Source organism: Ictalurus punctatus, chromosome 27 (genome assembly GCF_001660625.3).
Source record: "Ictalurus punctatus breed USDA103 chromosome 27, Coco_2.0, whole genome shotgun sequence".
Lineage (NCBI taxonomy): Eukaryota > Metazoa > Chordata > Actinopteri > Siluriformes > Ictaluridae > Ictalurus > Ictalurus punctatus.
The window spans coordinates 3,622,501-3,636,674 of NC_030442.2; the positions used below are offsets into that span (position 1 = coordinate 3,622,501).

Sequence of the window (14,174 nt, forward strand, 5' to 3'; positions counted from 1 at the left end):
CTATGAACAATGTTTTGACCGGCTCTTTCAAATACAATGTTTAAATTTAAAAAGAAACTTTGATTTTTGTGAAAAGACTCATTTTTGTTAGTGCCCATTCCAAAAGAACATTCCAAAGACCACTTTGCATAGGCGCATTTGTGGCAAAGTTGCTGGCTCTGGCTACGCATCTGAGAAAGAACTGGCCAGTCTTATCAAGCTCCTCTCCAAAAGAGGCTTTCTCCGTTACCAAAAGAGATGTCCAGGGCATTGCATTTAATTATGCAAAGGCCAATAATATCAAAGGCTTCTCTGAAGTACAAGGCACTGCTGGGTATTACTGGTATCTAAACTTTTTAAAGCGGAATCCAGACCTCGGCATCAGGACACCAGAGGCCATTTCAGCAGCAAGAGCAACAGGGCTGAAACCTGGTGTGGTAGGAAAATGGTTTCAACAGTATGAAGACCTGCTGGAGGAACTTGCAATCAGAGATGTTCCATGACATCTTTGGAATTGCAATGCTTTTGCTTCTTCTTGAGCCACTCCTTTGTTGCCTTGGCCGTGTGTTTTGGGTCATTGTCATGCTGGAATACCCATCCACGACCCATTTTCAATGCCCTGGCTGAGGGAAGGAGGTTCTCACCCAAGATTTGACGGTACATGGCCCCGTCCATCGTCCCTTTGATGCGGTGAAGTTGTCCTGTCCCCTTAGCAGAAAACCACCCCCAAAGCATAATGTTTCCACCTCCATGTTTGACGGTGAGGATGGTGTTCTTGGGGTCATAGGCAGCATTCCTCCTCCTCCAAACACAGCGAGTTGAGTTGATGCCAAATAGCTCTATTTTGGTCTCATCTGACCACAACACTTTCACCCAGTTGTCCTCTGAATCATTCAGATGTTCACTGGCAAACATCAGACGGGCATGTATATGTGCTTTCTTGAGCAGGGGGACCTTGCGGGCGCTGCAGGATTTTAGTCCTTCACGGCGTAGTGTGTTACCAATTGTTTTCTTGGTGACTATGGTCCCAGCTGCCTTGAGATCATTGACAAGATCCTCCCGTGTAGTTCTGGGCTGATTCCTCACTGTTCTCATGATCATTGCAACTCCACGAGGTGAGATCTTGTATGGAGCCCCAGGCCGAGGGACATTGACAGTTCTTTTGAATTAGATGATCGAGTCGTTGTAGATGTGGGTACGGTGCCTGCTGCAGCGAAGACGGAAAGTCCCACGTGTGAAAGCTGCATCGTGCTACACAGACCGAGATGTGTTAATGTGTGTGAGAAAGTTACACGAGCTGGAAAACATGTTAAAATACATGTTCGTAGAAATGCCTCGGCTGTTAAAACGCCCCGATGCATTGCAAATATTCGAAATGCAAATATATCTTTATGTTCATATACAAAGAAAATGCGTTGATAATGAAATAAGGATAAATAAACCTTTTACAGTTTTCAGTTTACGCTTTAGAACATATCAACAAAACGAAGGCTGCGAAGACGACTATATACCTAACTAGTAATTAATCTTCTGGATAATGTGCTCAATAAAACAAAAAACTGTTTACAGGATGAAAAAATAAATAGATTAACGTGAACTGAAAGTAAGGAGGCGTAAATAAATATTTGGAAATAATCCTGTTACTAGTACATTTTAAAAGTACTTTTAAGAATCCAATTGATTTGTACACTTTATAATTCCTGTGCTGTGGTGTACATACAGCGCTGTGGTTATATGTACAATACAAACAGTTCACACACCAGGACGGCTCTGCTCATGAAAAAACATTGTTTGTTGCAGACACGCCCATAAGTGTGTGAACTTTATCATACTTCAGTTTCACACATTAATGCACTGCATTTAATATTTTTTTCCACCACCGTGTCACGTCTTGAACATATGCATTAACATGTTAAAGTTGCTTTTATTAATCCTGTCACATCGCATCATTCTTTCAGTACGCCGAGGTGCAGTTCAGCAAGAACGGACCCGTCAGGACGGCTAACGGACCCGTCAGGACGGCTAACGGACCCGTCAGGACGGCTAACCTCGACAGCACGTACGCTCTTGTAAATCTGTGACCCGGAGTGACCCCACGCAACACCTTGGACCACACGTGACGTTTCATCATATTCATAAAGAAGGCCCGTTTCTGCAGTTTCCGTGTATGGACAATTCGCAAATGAGTCGTTTGTAAAAACCAGATGAACTGATTCACAAGCATGAACAAATCTTTTTTATTTTTATTTTATTTTATTTAAGGCCTAAATTTATAGAAGTGCTTTTGTAGATGCTGTTCGAGTTGCTAATCAAAAAACTCACATTGTTAAGAGTCACTTAATGAGATGATTTGGAAGATTCGAATCACTTAAGTGAGTCATTGGACTGAAATGAGTCATGCTTCAAACCCTGATAATGTTTAGTTAGTGTTCCGACTAGAGTGTCAGCCATTTTGAGAAACATTTTACAAAAGGCGGGGTGGGGGGGGAGTGAGGGGGCAGGCATTGTCGTCTATCTCTCGCAGGACAAGATATTTTCCCATAATGCTCTGACAGTGTTTCAGTTATGCTGCATTTAGACTGACCTCGTTAGTGTAGGAAGTTGGAAGTTGCATCATTTTCGACCTCTGTGCATTCAAGCTACAACGTGGGGGGAAACCATGGACGCCTTGCCAGCTAACTGCAATGAGCGATGTATATTCACCTATAAAGGCAGTGTATATATATTTTAACAAGCACATATGTCTGTATGTTGATTGATCTAAAGCAAATACTTGTAAATACAGTAATATACTTGGGTAAAGGTAAGAAATTGTTTACTGATGCTGAAGCAGCTATACTGATTTGCCCTTACTTACTGAACTCGGGGTCGAGGAGACGAGTCGATGAGCAGGAATTCTGAGGCGAGGGAGCGCTTACGTTCATTTTTTTTCCTAGTCAGAGATTGGAAATGACAAGTTAGGACCTTCAGTCAAACGCAGCATTAGATTACAGTGTCACATTTAAACGACTGTGCAATGAAATAAAGTCTTATAAAATATCTTTATCTCACCTGCTCTCTTCTCCTTATTGATCACAAACCAAACATCCTTTAAAAATAACACTTTACAAAAATACTCACTGGATTTACTCAATTCCACTTTTACTCCGGGTTCGGATCCAGTACTGATACTCGGTACGTGTATATGAGCGGCCATCCTGGAAGACAACTTGGAATGTCATTGTTCTCCCCCCACAGTTTGGTATCATTCCACACAAGAAAAGAGGCGGAGTCAGTTATTAATTGGTTAATTGATTACACAAATGACCTTTTTTTGTTTGTTTGTTTTTATTATATGCTTCCCAAGCCCAGCCTCCCAAAGTTTTCCAGTTCGGATAAGTTGTTAGCATTTTAAAAGATTGATGTATTTAGTGAGATTCTAAATTTTAAGTATACTTAAACACCTTAATGAATGGGAAACAATGATTTTTCTCTCGAACTCCAAAAGTGTGTGATACAGACTGTCCGTCCCCGCTGCTAAGAAAAAAAAGCGCACTCGGCTCGTGCAAGGTGCTCGACTTTTATTCAGACTTTTTTTCTTCTTCTCTGTGGTTTTGCACCTTTAGCTCTGGGTTAGATTATGACACGAAGCCACGTTGTCCTTAGAGGAAGTGGCAGGAAGAGCTTTGCTATGTGTGATTTGCGGCTAAAGCACGAGTCCTTTTTTAACAAAAGTCTGAATACAATCTCTACATTAATCCATAATCATTTACCGAACCTGTTTTTTTTATTATTATTATTATTCAGTTATTTGAATCAGATTCATGGTGAACACATAACGAGCCACAAACAGCACACCACTGCCTCATGTCCATGAGGAACAGTCATGTGATTTAACCACAGTGTGTGTGTGCATCAGCTGTGGCACCACTGTAGTTTGGTCCAGATTTGAGTCTGTAAGAACACACTGCTCTGGACTCATATTAGTGAAGCAGTGTCTGAGAATTCTCGTGTTTTGCTAACACACAAAGGGCAAATTGTTAGTTCTGCCGTCTGTGCAGCAGCAGACGTGTGTAAAATAGTGATGGGGGTTTTTACGCTACTGGAAAACTGTCAATGTTCCTGTTTCACAATAAATAGCACATGTGACCGTATCAGAAGTCTTTATTTGGTAATAAATGAACTTTGCACCTCTACACTTGTTGGTAAAACAATTCGTCTAAAGTTCACGTTATGGTCAGAGGACATAACATGGTCAGCTGAACGTACCGGGTGATGGAGAGTTGAGGTTAAGCCAAGTTAAAAATATCACATCTACCATTTTGCCCTTCAATCGCTGCGTGTCAGATCAAACAATTATATTTCTAACATTTTTTTACCCAACTGTCTCTGACTTTTCCAAATAAAACCACGCCAACAATCTCCTAGTTTTAACATCACACCTAGGTGAAGTTTTACTGCATGCAATTTTTGTGCATCACCCCACCCCCATTACATCAGTATCAGATATTACAGTCCAGTGTATCAGGAATAAAAAAACAAAACAATAATAAATACAGCTGATTCAACATGTAGCTAGATCAGGAACACCACACCACACCACACTTGAGCGCGATTTCATTCGAATTCATTCATCCGCTGTGTGTATATTATATATGTATTCATTTAGATTTTCAACAAAATAGCAGGCATCAATAAATATTCACAAACTGACGTTTTAGAGCTATATACACACACAAACACTTGACGTATGGGATGAATGGAAGTGAGAAACCTGTGTGTATATATACACACACACACACACACACAATACACAATACACAATAACACTGCGATGGAATGCACGGTTAGTCCATGCGGATCTTCTGATTGGTCATCCTGTAGATGATGCTGTCGTAGCCCGGGTCCATGTTCCACAGGTTATACGAGATGACGATGACGGCGAGAGCCAACACGATCATGAGCCACAGCACGATGTTGAACACGACGGCGTATTCAAAGTTGTACTTGTAGGCCAGGTTGTAGGGGCTTCCCGGGTTACTCTGGAAACAAATATAGATCAAAAACCGTTTGGGGTGAGGTTACACACGTAGAACACTTTTACTGTCAATCAAAAGGGCGCATTTATTTACAAGCAGCCATCTAAATGCTGGGTGGAGCTTATTAAAATAACAAAATTGGTGTTAGACCTCTACCTCGGACTGGACGCCCAGAACCGAGCGCGTGTTTCGAAACAGAAGTGAAGACGCGAAGCAGTCTCCTGCTACTGCACTGACCACGTGTTAGAAAAACGTGTGCATGCATCAACGTGGTCTCGACTGTAAATCTACACACCCTGCAGCGAACAGGTCTCCGAGTGCATGCGAGCTTTTGCGTCTTACTATAAACACAGAACTGAGACCAGCTTTGGTGTGGGTTTTACACGTTAACGTTTAAAGAAAAACACAACTGCGCTTGTGTGTGTGTGTGTGTGTGTGTGTGTGTGTGTGTGTGTGTGTGTGTGTGTGTGTGTGAGAGAGAGAGAGAGAACTGCTCGCTGTGGGTTCGTGTGCTCTGACCCATACGGTTCTTATTTACAGCAAACTAGCCACTTCCTATTTGTGGGCATGCTTAAAAGTTTCCACGCTCTGTGAAGCTTGCCTGAACCTTTGTCCGCTCAGCTCTGCAATGCGATGTGACTTCTTGTCAAAGTATGGTGCAAGCAGAGTGGGGACATGTGGGCGGAGCTACAGAACAGCACGAACCGTCGATTGGTCGAATAGAACAGTCACAGATGTCTTGATTAGCGGTCGGAGGAACTTTTTAAACGTGTATACGTTTTTCTGTCTGATAATCATTTAAAATTATTAAAAGATAACTGCTCATTAAATAATTAAGTGTATCTGTAGATCATACAAAAAAAAAAAGTACACCCCATGGAAACTGTTGTTTTGGATATGCAAACATTTGATCAAGTTATTTTAATTTTAAATGTGAAAATTACACAAAATATCAGTTTTGTGTGTCATTTGATAGTGTATCATCTTTATTGTACTATTTTACTGTTTCAAAGAGGATCAGTCACATGGAAAAAGTAAGTACACCCCTGCATTTATCACACCTTCAAATCCATAAAGTTAGAATCAGGTGTTGAAGATTGTGAGTCAGTGAATAGAACCTGCTGAGGAAGTGCAGGTGGAACCGGTTTTATTTATACCCCTCTCATATCTAGTGTCTGGTGTCATCATGCCAAGATCTAAAGAGTTCTGTAAGGCCTTCAGAAAAAAGGTTGTGGATGGCTAGAAGTCTGGCAAGAGATTTAAATACATCTACAAATGTCGCAGATTTCAAACGACCGCCGATTAGTCAGCCCACACGCAGCTAACTCAGCCCACACGCAGACTGTCTGATGAAAAAAAGAAGTCTCCAAGAACCCCAAGATTTCATCACAGGATCTGCTAGCAAGTCTTGCAACTGTTGCTGTCGAAGTGCATGCTTCTACAATCACAAAGAGAGTGCACAAATTTGACCTGCATGGGAGGCGTGCCAGGAAGAAGCCTTCGCAAGACTACAGTTTGCCGATGAGCATATAGGCAAAGACCAGGCCTTTTGGAATAATGTGCTCTGGACAGATGAAGCAAAGATAGACTTGTTTGGCGCAGACCAAAGACAGCTTTTCAGGAGAAGCACCTCATACCAACTGTGGTGAAAATGTTATGATTTGGCATTGCTTCACCACCTCAGGGACTGAATTCTGAATCATATCAATGAGTGTTTGAAGATAATGTGAGGTCATCTGTCCAAAAGTTGAAGTTTAACTAAAAGTGGACCTTTCAACAGGATAATGATCCTAAATACACGAGCAAATCCACCAAGGAATGGCTCAGAAAGAAGAAATAGAGGGTTATGGAATGGCCTAGTTAAAGCTCGGATTTGAATCCTGTTGAAATTGGGGGGGGTTAGTCGGGGAGTTTGAAACGGGCAGAACATGCAAGAAAACCCTCAAACATCTTGCAACTGAAACAATATTGCATGAAAGAGTGGTCAGAAATTCCATCAAGCCTGGTGGACAATTATGCAAAACGCATCATTTCTGCTAAAGGGGACAATACTAGCCTCTGAGGCCAAGGGTGTACTTACTTTTTCACAGAAGAATTTCACATTTATTGATATTTCTGTTGAATAAATGATTGAAGCGAATTTTCCTTGTGTTTTTGTTCAAGTACCTAAACTTTATTAGCAGGCACTGTTTCAAAGAGGATCAAATGTTTGCTCGTCCAAATATGTCAAAAAATAAATAAATAAAGAGCCAACAATTTCCATGGGGTGTATTTATTTTTTCACATGACTGCACATGAACGCCCCTCCTAGTGACCTAGTGCCCTCGCACACAAAGATATGAGATTCAGACACAAAAACATGCACAACCGCTTGTGTGCGTTTGTGACCGTTTCCACTCAAACACCTTTACTTTTCAGTGAACATTAAAAGTATTGGCACCCTCGGCTGTGATTTGGGCATGCGGGCGACCCTTAAGTAACCTTTAGATCCCCGCGCCACCATTACATCTGTGTCTCCTGCTTATTTTCCCTGAATTACGAGCAGTGTTCTAACACGTGTGAGAATCAAGTCACCGCCTGATAAGCTCCGGAGAAACTCGTCCAAGAGTTACGAAGTGAGACGGGTTCGGACAGGATACGGGAAGTCCTGGGGTCGGGTTTTGTCATTGAGCCACGCTGTTTGATGTAGCGGTGATAGAACACCGCTCGGTGTACATATCCTAGTGTGACGAAACCACAAACATCGCTTTGGCAAGACACGGCTTCCGGAATGGTTACACAAGCCCACCCATAGTGGTGTGCAGCGGTCTTATGAACTTTCAGACTCACCAGAACAGTCTTTTAAGGCTCCTATAAGGCCACACAAGCGAAACACCTCCTTCCACTAGTTCTGAAGTCTAGCTAGTCACACTTATACAGGCGTCAGTTTGTCTTGGCACTGCGTTGCCACTTGACAACCAGCGCGAAGTTACTTCAGTTCGATGTTTTCGTATCTGGTGCATTAAACCACAAGCTCCCGGTTCATACAAATACACACTTAGCATTAGAGATTAAAAGACTAAGAAGCAAACATTTATGTATACTTATACATGTACACTAATACAGCTCATAAAATGACACTTTTTTCTTAGAACGTGCAAATCATTGTAGTAATCGTAGTTTCGACAATACACAAAATAACTGTACGTTTATGCAATTATTTCAGGAACAAGACGTGTTTGTGCATCGAGGAAGAGCATTTTAAATGTGCGTATGTCTCTTGGGCTGGTCCTCGGAGGAACTTAGAAACCCCACCTTCTGTGGACCATGCATCAAAAAAAAATAAAAATAAAATTGCATGCATCCGGAATCTTAGCAAAACGTAAATAGGTCATAGTGGTTGAAGTTCATAGCAGAGAAAACATGACTTTGAGGGACATCCTGTGGTTTTGAGGCACAGAACAAGAGGCAGAACCCAAAAAAAAAAAAAAAACAAAAACAAAAAAAAAAAGAGTAAATGTTGACTAAATGGTACTTTTCATTACAAGCGCGATTAATTACTCTTCTTCTTCTTAATAATAATAATAATAATAATAATAATAATAATAATAATGAACAATACACTGCAATATAAAAACCATCACTCCCATTTCTTCTAGCTTCTCCTCCGTTTTAGACGGCAGCACCACGTTCATAATGATTTGATCTATGCACACGATCTACTGAGGGTTTCATTTCCTGTTAAAAACAACACCTATGAACGTAGCTAAAATTAAACACATCTCCTCCCTAATAGCTGGTCATAACGTCGTAACCCTGTGTAAAGTGTCATGCAAACGCACTGAACTTCTGTAATGCAGAATATTTATAACATTTAAATAATACATCCAATAAAATAAAAAACTCACAATCTGCTTAGCCTCCAGGATGGAGCGCGACTTCCTGGTAAGTGGCGTCTCGAACGTCTTCACCATCACCACCTCCACCACCGCGTTGCTGAAACGCCGAAGACGTCATTGGCGAACTGGAAGACGCGACGGAAATAAAGGAATGGTTTAATGAAGTATAACGAGATGACCCGTCTCTACTAGTATTAAATATCTCCTAGTCGTAATTATTATTAAATTCCACAATCGTACATCCGTTAGGTACAAATCTCTACGAGTGTCCTGATTTAATCCGATGCTTGTATTTACTACTCTCATTTAAAATGTGTTCACTACAGCTGTGTATAAATGTACATTTATTTAGATATTTATGTACACATGTGATTTGTGCAATGGTAAAGTTCAGACCCTCCATGCAAGTGAAAGTCAGTTTGGGACCTAATATATATATATTTTTCTTCCCTTTTTGGCACTTTCTAAAAGGTGTTTGTGGCAAACATGTCGGCGTACATGTGCAGGTTTAGGAAGAGCTGCCCCCGTTTAACCACATGCACCAGGATCTGAAAGCTGAAAACGTGCGGTGTGGTTTTTCACCTTCTGCAGCGCTGCTACCAGAATCTCTCGGGCGTCCTGGAACTGGGCGGGGTCAGTGCCGTAGCGCCGGGCGAGCTCCTCCATACCAGCCAGCTCCAGAGAAAACAGGTCAGGAGCCTGGTCCTTAGCCAAGTGCTTGTGTCTCATCAGCTAGAGAGAGAGAGAGAGAGAGAGAGAGAGTGAGAGTGAGAGTGAGTGAGTGAGTGAGTGAGTGAGTGAGTGAGTGTAAGAGTTTCAGTTCCTTCATTTCTTTCATTAGCATCCCTATTTTTCTTTCCTGTAATCCTCTTCCATCCTGTTTTGATCAGTCTGCTGTGCGACCCCACCATGCATCGCCTCTCAGCTGCACCAGTTCCATCTTCGTGAACTCCTCCTTCACGTTGGCGAAGGCGCCGTGTCGAATGGAGAGCCGTCTCTGCTGGGTGTCTTAAGGCTTTTGCTTAGCTTAGCTTCCTCTTTAACTAGCAGAAAGTTCTGTTCAAACTGTTTTAGATTTCCCTGTATAAAAAAGAAACCTGTTCTGTTGTATATAGGTCGATTGTTATCATGAATTCTGAATCTTCCTCTTCTTAGACCTGCAGTTTCCATCCATTACTGACGCCCTTTCTGATTACTGCTGGGTAATGGGTCCGGGTCTTCTGTAGAAAATAAGATGCCACTGACCTTTTTTTTGTATATGTCTGAGTATAGGGTCATGGTCTTTCCTTGAGGAGCTTTTTCCATTGGTGGCTTGAGATGGGTAAAGAATGGGAATTGATTCTGCCATTGTTCACATGGGCTCCGAGTCAGCGGCTCCTTAGAACTCGATGATGATAACTGGCTGCTACTTAATGAATACACAAATATCCACTGGCGTCTGCCCTTATACTTTAGCCAAGATAACTTTTTCTGGATTTTTTTTAACCAAATAAAAAGGTCATTGTTTGTAGGCTATATGACTCTTGGGCCTTTCTCACCTAGTCTTTTTAATCATTATTATTCATTTTAACTCTTCTTACAGGTGATATAGGTGGTCCTAGAATCCATCAAAATGGAAGATCTATCCCACTTCAAAACAACATTAAAGCAAAATATTCACAAGCCCATGTTCTTGCTGCTGTACTCCAGAACTCTCCAAGTGTTTGAGCGGGTGTACAAACTTTCAGCATTTGATCCTCTTTGAAACAGTGCCGATTATTAAAGGTGATGCACTATCAAATGACAAATAACATCGACATGTTGTAGAAATTTTCACAATTTAAATTAACAACAAAAAAAGGAGGCATCAAGAATTCTGCTATGTACCAGAATATCTCAGTCAAAATATCTCCTGGTTGCCTCTGCCAGGAGGTTCAGACTGCTGTCGAGTTTTCAGTGAGATGAATTTTTTGTTTTTTTTAGAGATGGTAACATTAATGTTCCACAATATAAATAAATATAAGTAGGCATGAGAAATACTGAGTTGGACAATTAGGACAAATTTTAGGAACACTGAGGAATTTTGAATTCCTTTGGCTCCCATCCACAATCTAAACATGTACATAAATAAATTCAAAGAAAACAAATAAAAATGTTTGAAATATTAAAACATTCGTGGATCAGCAGTTCTTTTAATTATTTCATTAATAGGACATCTATTTTTTGAAGAAAACCATTCAATCCAGTACAGGTCATTTTGACCCCCTTTTGCATTGGTAAAGGTTTTTTTAGTTCATGTATTGTAGGGTAAAATATCAAAAATCTAAAAGGTGTACGTCATACCTAACACCTAGTCGTAACACTTTACAGTTGGGATCATGACTGTACATCATTCCCTTCAAATGTTACTGAGCTTTAAATAATGGTATATTTTGTGTATGAGCCCATGTAGTAATAAAATACATGGCAATATATGCATATGATTTAATAGCTTATTTTGATAAATATCAGAAATCTAACAGGTGTGCGTTATACCTGACACCTACATGAACACTTTACAGTTGGTACAGGGGTTGACTGTAAGTCATTCCCTTCAAATGCTATTGAAGTTAGAATCGTGTTTAACAATGTCGTGTGTCACTTTAGAGACGGTCCCTTAATTTCCGCATATATGTGAATATCGAGCATCAAACCAACTTTATTCCAGTTTATACAGTCTCGCTGCAGGTTTTGGAAAACACACGGGATGGTGCGGGTTAGATATAAAATTGCACTCCTCTAAGACTAAAAAGCTCAGCTTAAATAATAGCACAGATAATGGCTTGGGGAAAGAACAACTGTCTAATATGGTTTAGGTATAGCAGGAAATTTCCTAGTTATTATTATGTTACACCCTGTTTTTCCGGCACAGTCAGTTAGCCGTTAGCTTAGCTTAACAACGCCTTAAACCGGAAGGAAGTTTTGTTTTTTCATCTGAAAATATCTCACATTGGTACAGCTTGTATCCAGTACATACCTCACATCCATTGTATATAACACGAGCAAAATAGTTTATGACATAAATAAAACAGAAATAAACATTATATTAGTGAGGAACAGGAAGAATTTTAATGCGCGTGCGCGGTCATGTCACCTGACTAGTGACGAGCGGTTCGGATCATTTTACTGAGTCGGATCTTTGAATCACGTTCAGCAAAATGAAAGAATCTTGAATGAACGAAACGAGTCATTTCGTTCATTTTAGCAGAATGTAATTAAAATGTTACATGTTAAATTCACCAACACATCTAGTACTTAATAAGCTATATTTAAAAAATAAACTAGGGTTTTTTTTCTTTATACAATGAAGAAATTTAAAAAGTAAGTTTAGTTCCATTTTAAAGTGGAGGAAGGATGGAACACCATTTCCGAATTTTTGTTTATGAATGAAAAATGTACCATATATAATTTAAAAAATTAACCACATAATCCAGATGTTTATTATTAGTATTGCTATCATTTAAAAAATATAACTTTTAAACTAAAATAATGTGTAAAATTGTTAGAGTCCAATATATATTGGACCTAGTTCAGACCAGAGTTGTAGATATAGACAGATATAAGGCAATCAAAAAACAAACAAATTGATGTGCAAATGTCTCCTCTGCTTGTTTACAAAAAGAATACGAGCTGTCGATGTCCAAGTATTTAGAGATATTTGGCTGGGTATATGTTGTGTAATATTTTTAAATGCATTTCCTTCACCTTAATGGAGATGCAATATTTTACAGGTAAAAGCCATGCCCTTTTCCAGATTATATCCTCTACCAATGACCTCCAATATAATTTTCCTCTTGGAGAAATTTTCCTCTTAACTTGAAAGATTTGGCGCACATATCAAACTATTGGTTCATTTCTTATTTAACAGATCCATTCCTTCCAAGGGTAAAGTATATTGAGTTGTAACTGTAGCCTAGTACTTGGGCTATATATAACATTACTTTTAACAAGGTGAATGAACCCAGGTGAAATTGCTTTAATCACTTTATTAAACTCTATTGGGGGAATTGGGAACCTGGTAAGTCATAAATCGCTCATAAGTCAATATATTTCCTGAGTTATCAAATAAGGAAAGAATACAATTAATATTATTTTGGAACCATCTGGGGGAAAATAAGAGTTTGTTTCTGAATGTTCTGTGGGGTGAGAAACTGTGGATATAACACAGCTTCCAAGTAAGAAGCTTAGGAGGTATATAGTTGCATTTCAAAATAAAAGAGAGGCTACCAAATGGACTTCTTTTGAGCCATTTTATTTTAAAATATGTATCGTGTAAATCTAAAAAAATCAATATCTCCATCCGCTCTGCTGTTGGATAGCACTTCTTTCTTTGCTTTTTATTTAATTTTTTTTTTAAACATGTGATTTATTTTTCCAAATAAAATCTAAAAAGATCCTAATTTTCTTACCAATCTTATTCTCCACAAATAAAGATAGATCCTCAGCCTTTGATAGGAGGACTCTACCATATAATGAAAGGTCTTCCTGTAGCCTGCTGTTAAACCTTTCTACTAGGATTGTTAAATCTAAAAACCATTCTTAAGTGCTGTCTCTACAAAGGATTTTTTGTAATATAAATGCCTAGTTATTTGACTGTGGATTTAACCCGAATATTTTCTATCGAGTCGATGTTCACATTATGAACAGGCAAAATCTGACATTTTAAGATATTTCATTTTAACCCAGAAGCACAGGAAAACTGATTAATTAAATCTAAAGCCTTTCACACATGACATCCATCTTTCAAAAACAACTTAGTGTCAGTAGCCAATTGTGAAATCTTAAGTTCCCTCCCAATAACAGAAATTCCTTTCAATTCTTGATTTTGATTAATACTCATACATAATGATTCTGTAACTAATAAAAAAGGAGAAATTGGGCAGCCTTGCCTAACACCACATTTTATATCATATCTCTGGGAAATATGGAAATTAATAACTGAACTGTTCATTCCTTTATAAAACATAAAAATAGTATCAACAAAAGAATCCCCAAAAACCAAACAACTTCAGTGTAAAATTCAGCGGTAAGGCCATCGATGTCAGGAGATTTCCCTTTCTTCATTGAATGAAGTGCCTTCCTAACTTCTTCACATTCTAAATCAGACAGGTAACATGACTTATCCAGATCTTTATCTGCAGGAATGCAACACTTTATTTTACCAATAGAGCTTACACAACTATTGAGCTCAACTTTGGAAGCATAAAGGTCGCTATACAATTTAGTAATAAATTTAGAAATTTGAATCGGCTCTTTTACAAATTGCTCCATCAATATCGAG

The 14,174-nt window shown here is 39.3% G+C and overlaps 2 protein-coding genes across 6 annotated transcripts in view; one reads left to right on the forward strand and one right to left on the reverse strand.

The window, feature by feature from the left end:
- LOC108259252 (uncharacterized) overlaps positions 1 to 3,024 on the forward strand; it is a 201,073-nt gene extending 198,049 nt beyond the window's left edge. For all 5 annotated transcript variants that reach the window (XM_053676759.1, XM_053676761.1, XM_053676757.1 and 2 more), the window contains one exon: positions 1,938 to 3,024. In XM_053676759.1, the coding sequence (XP_053532734.1) occupies positions 1,938 to 2,060 (123 nt within the window). In that variant the 3' untranslated portion in view covers positions 2,061 to 3,024. The remainder of the gene's footprint in view (positions 1 to 1,937) is intronic.
- Positions 3,025 to 4,106: 1,082 nt separating this feature from the next.
- On the reverse strand, positions 4,107 to 11,996 carry LOC128629305 (renin receptor). Its single transcript, XM_053676775.1, has 4 exons — positions 11,871 to 11,996; positions 9,458 to 9,607; positions 8,885 to 9,000; positions 4,107 to 5,000 (listed from the first exon to the last, which is right to left on the reverse strand). Exons 3-4 carry the CDS (start codon positions 8,948 to 8,950, stop codon positions 4,806 to 4,808), a joined length of 261 nt encoding a protein of 86 aa, XP_053532750.1. The 5' UTR covers positions 8,951 to 9,000; positions 9,458 to 9,607; positions 11,871 to 11,996; the 3' UTR covers positions 4,107 to 4,805.
- Between the last annotated feature and the right edge of the window lie 2,178 nt (positions 11,997 to 14,174).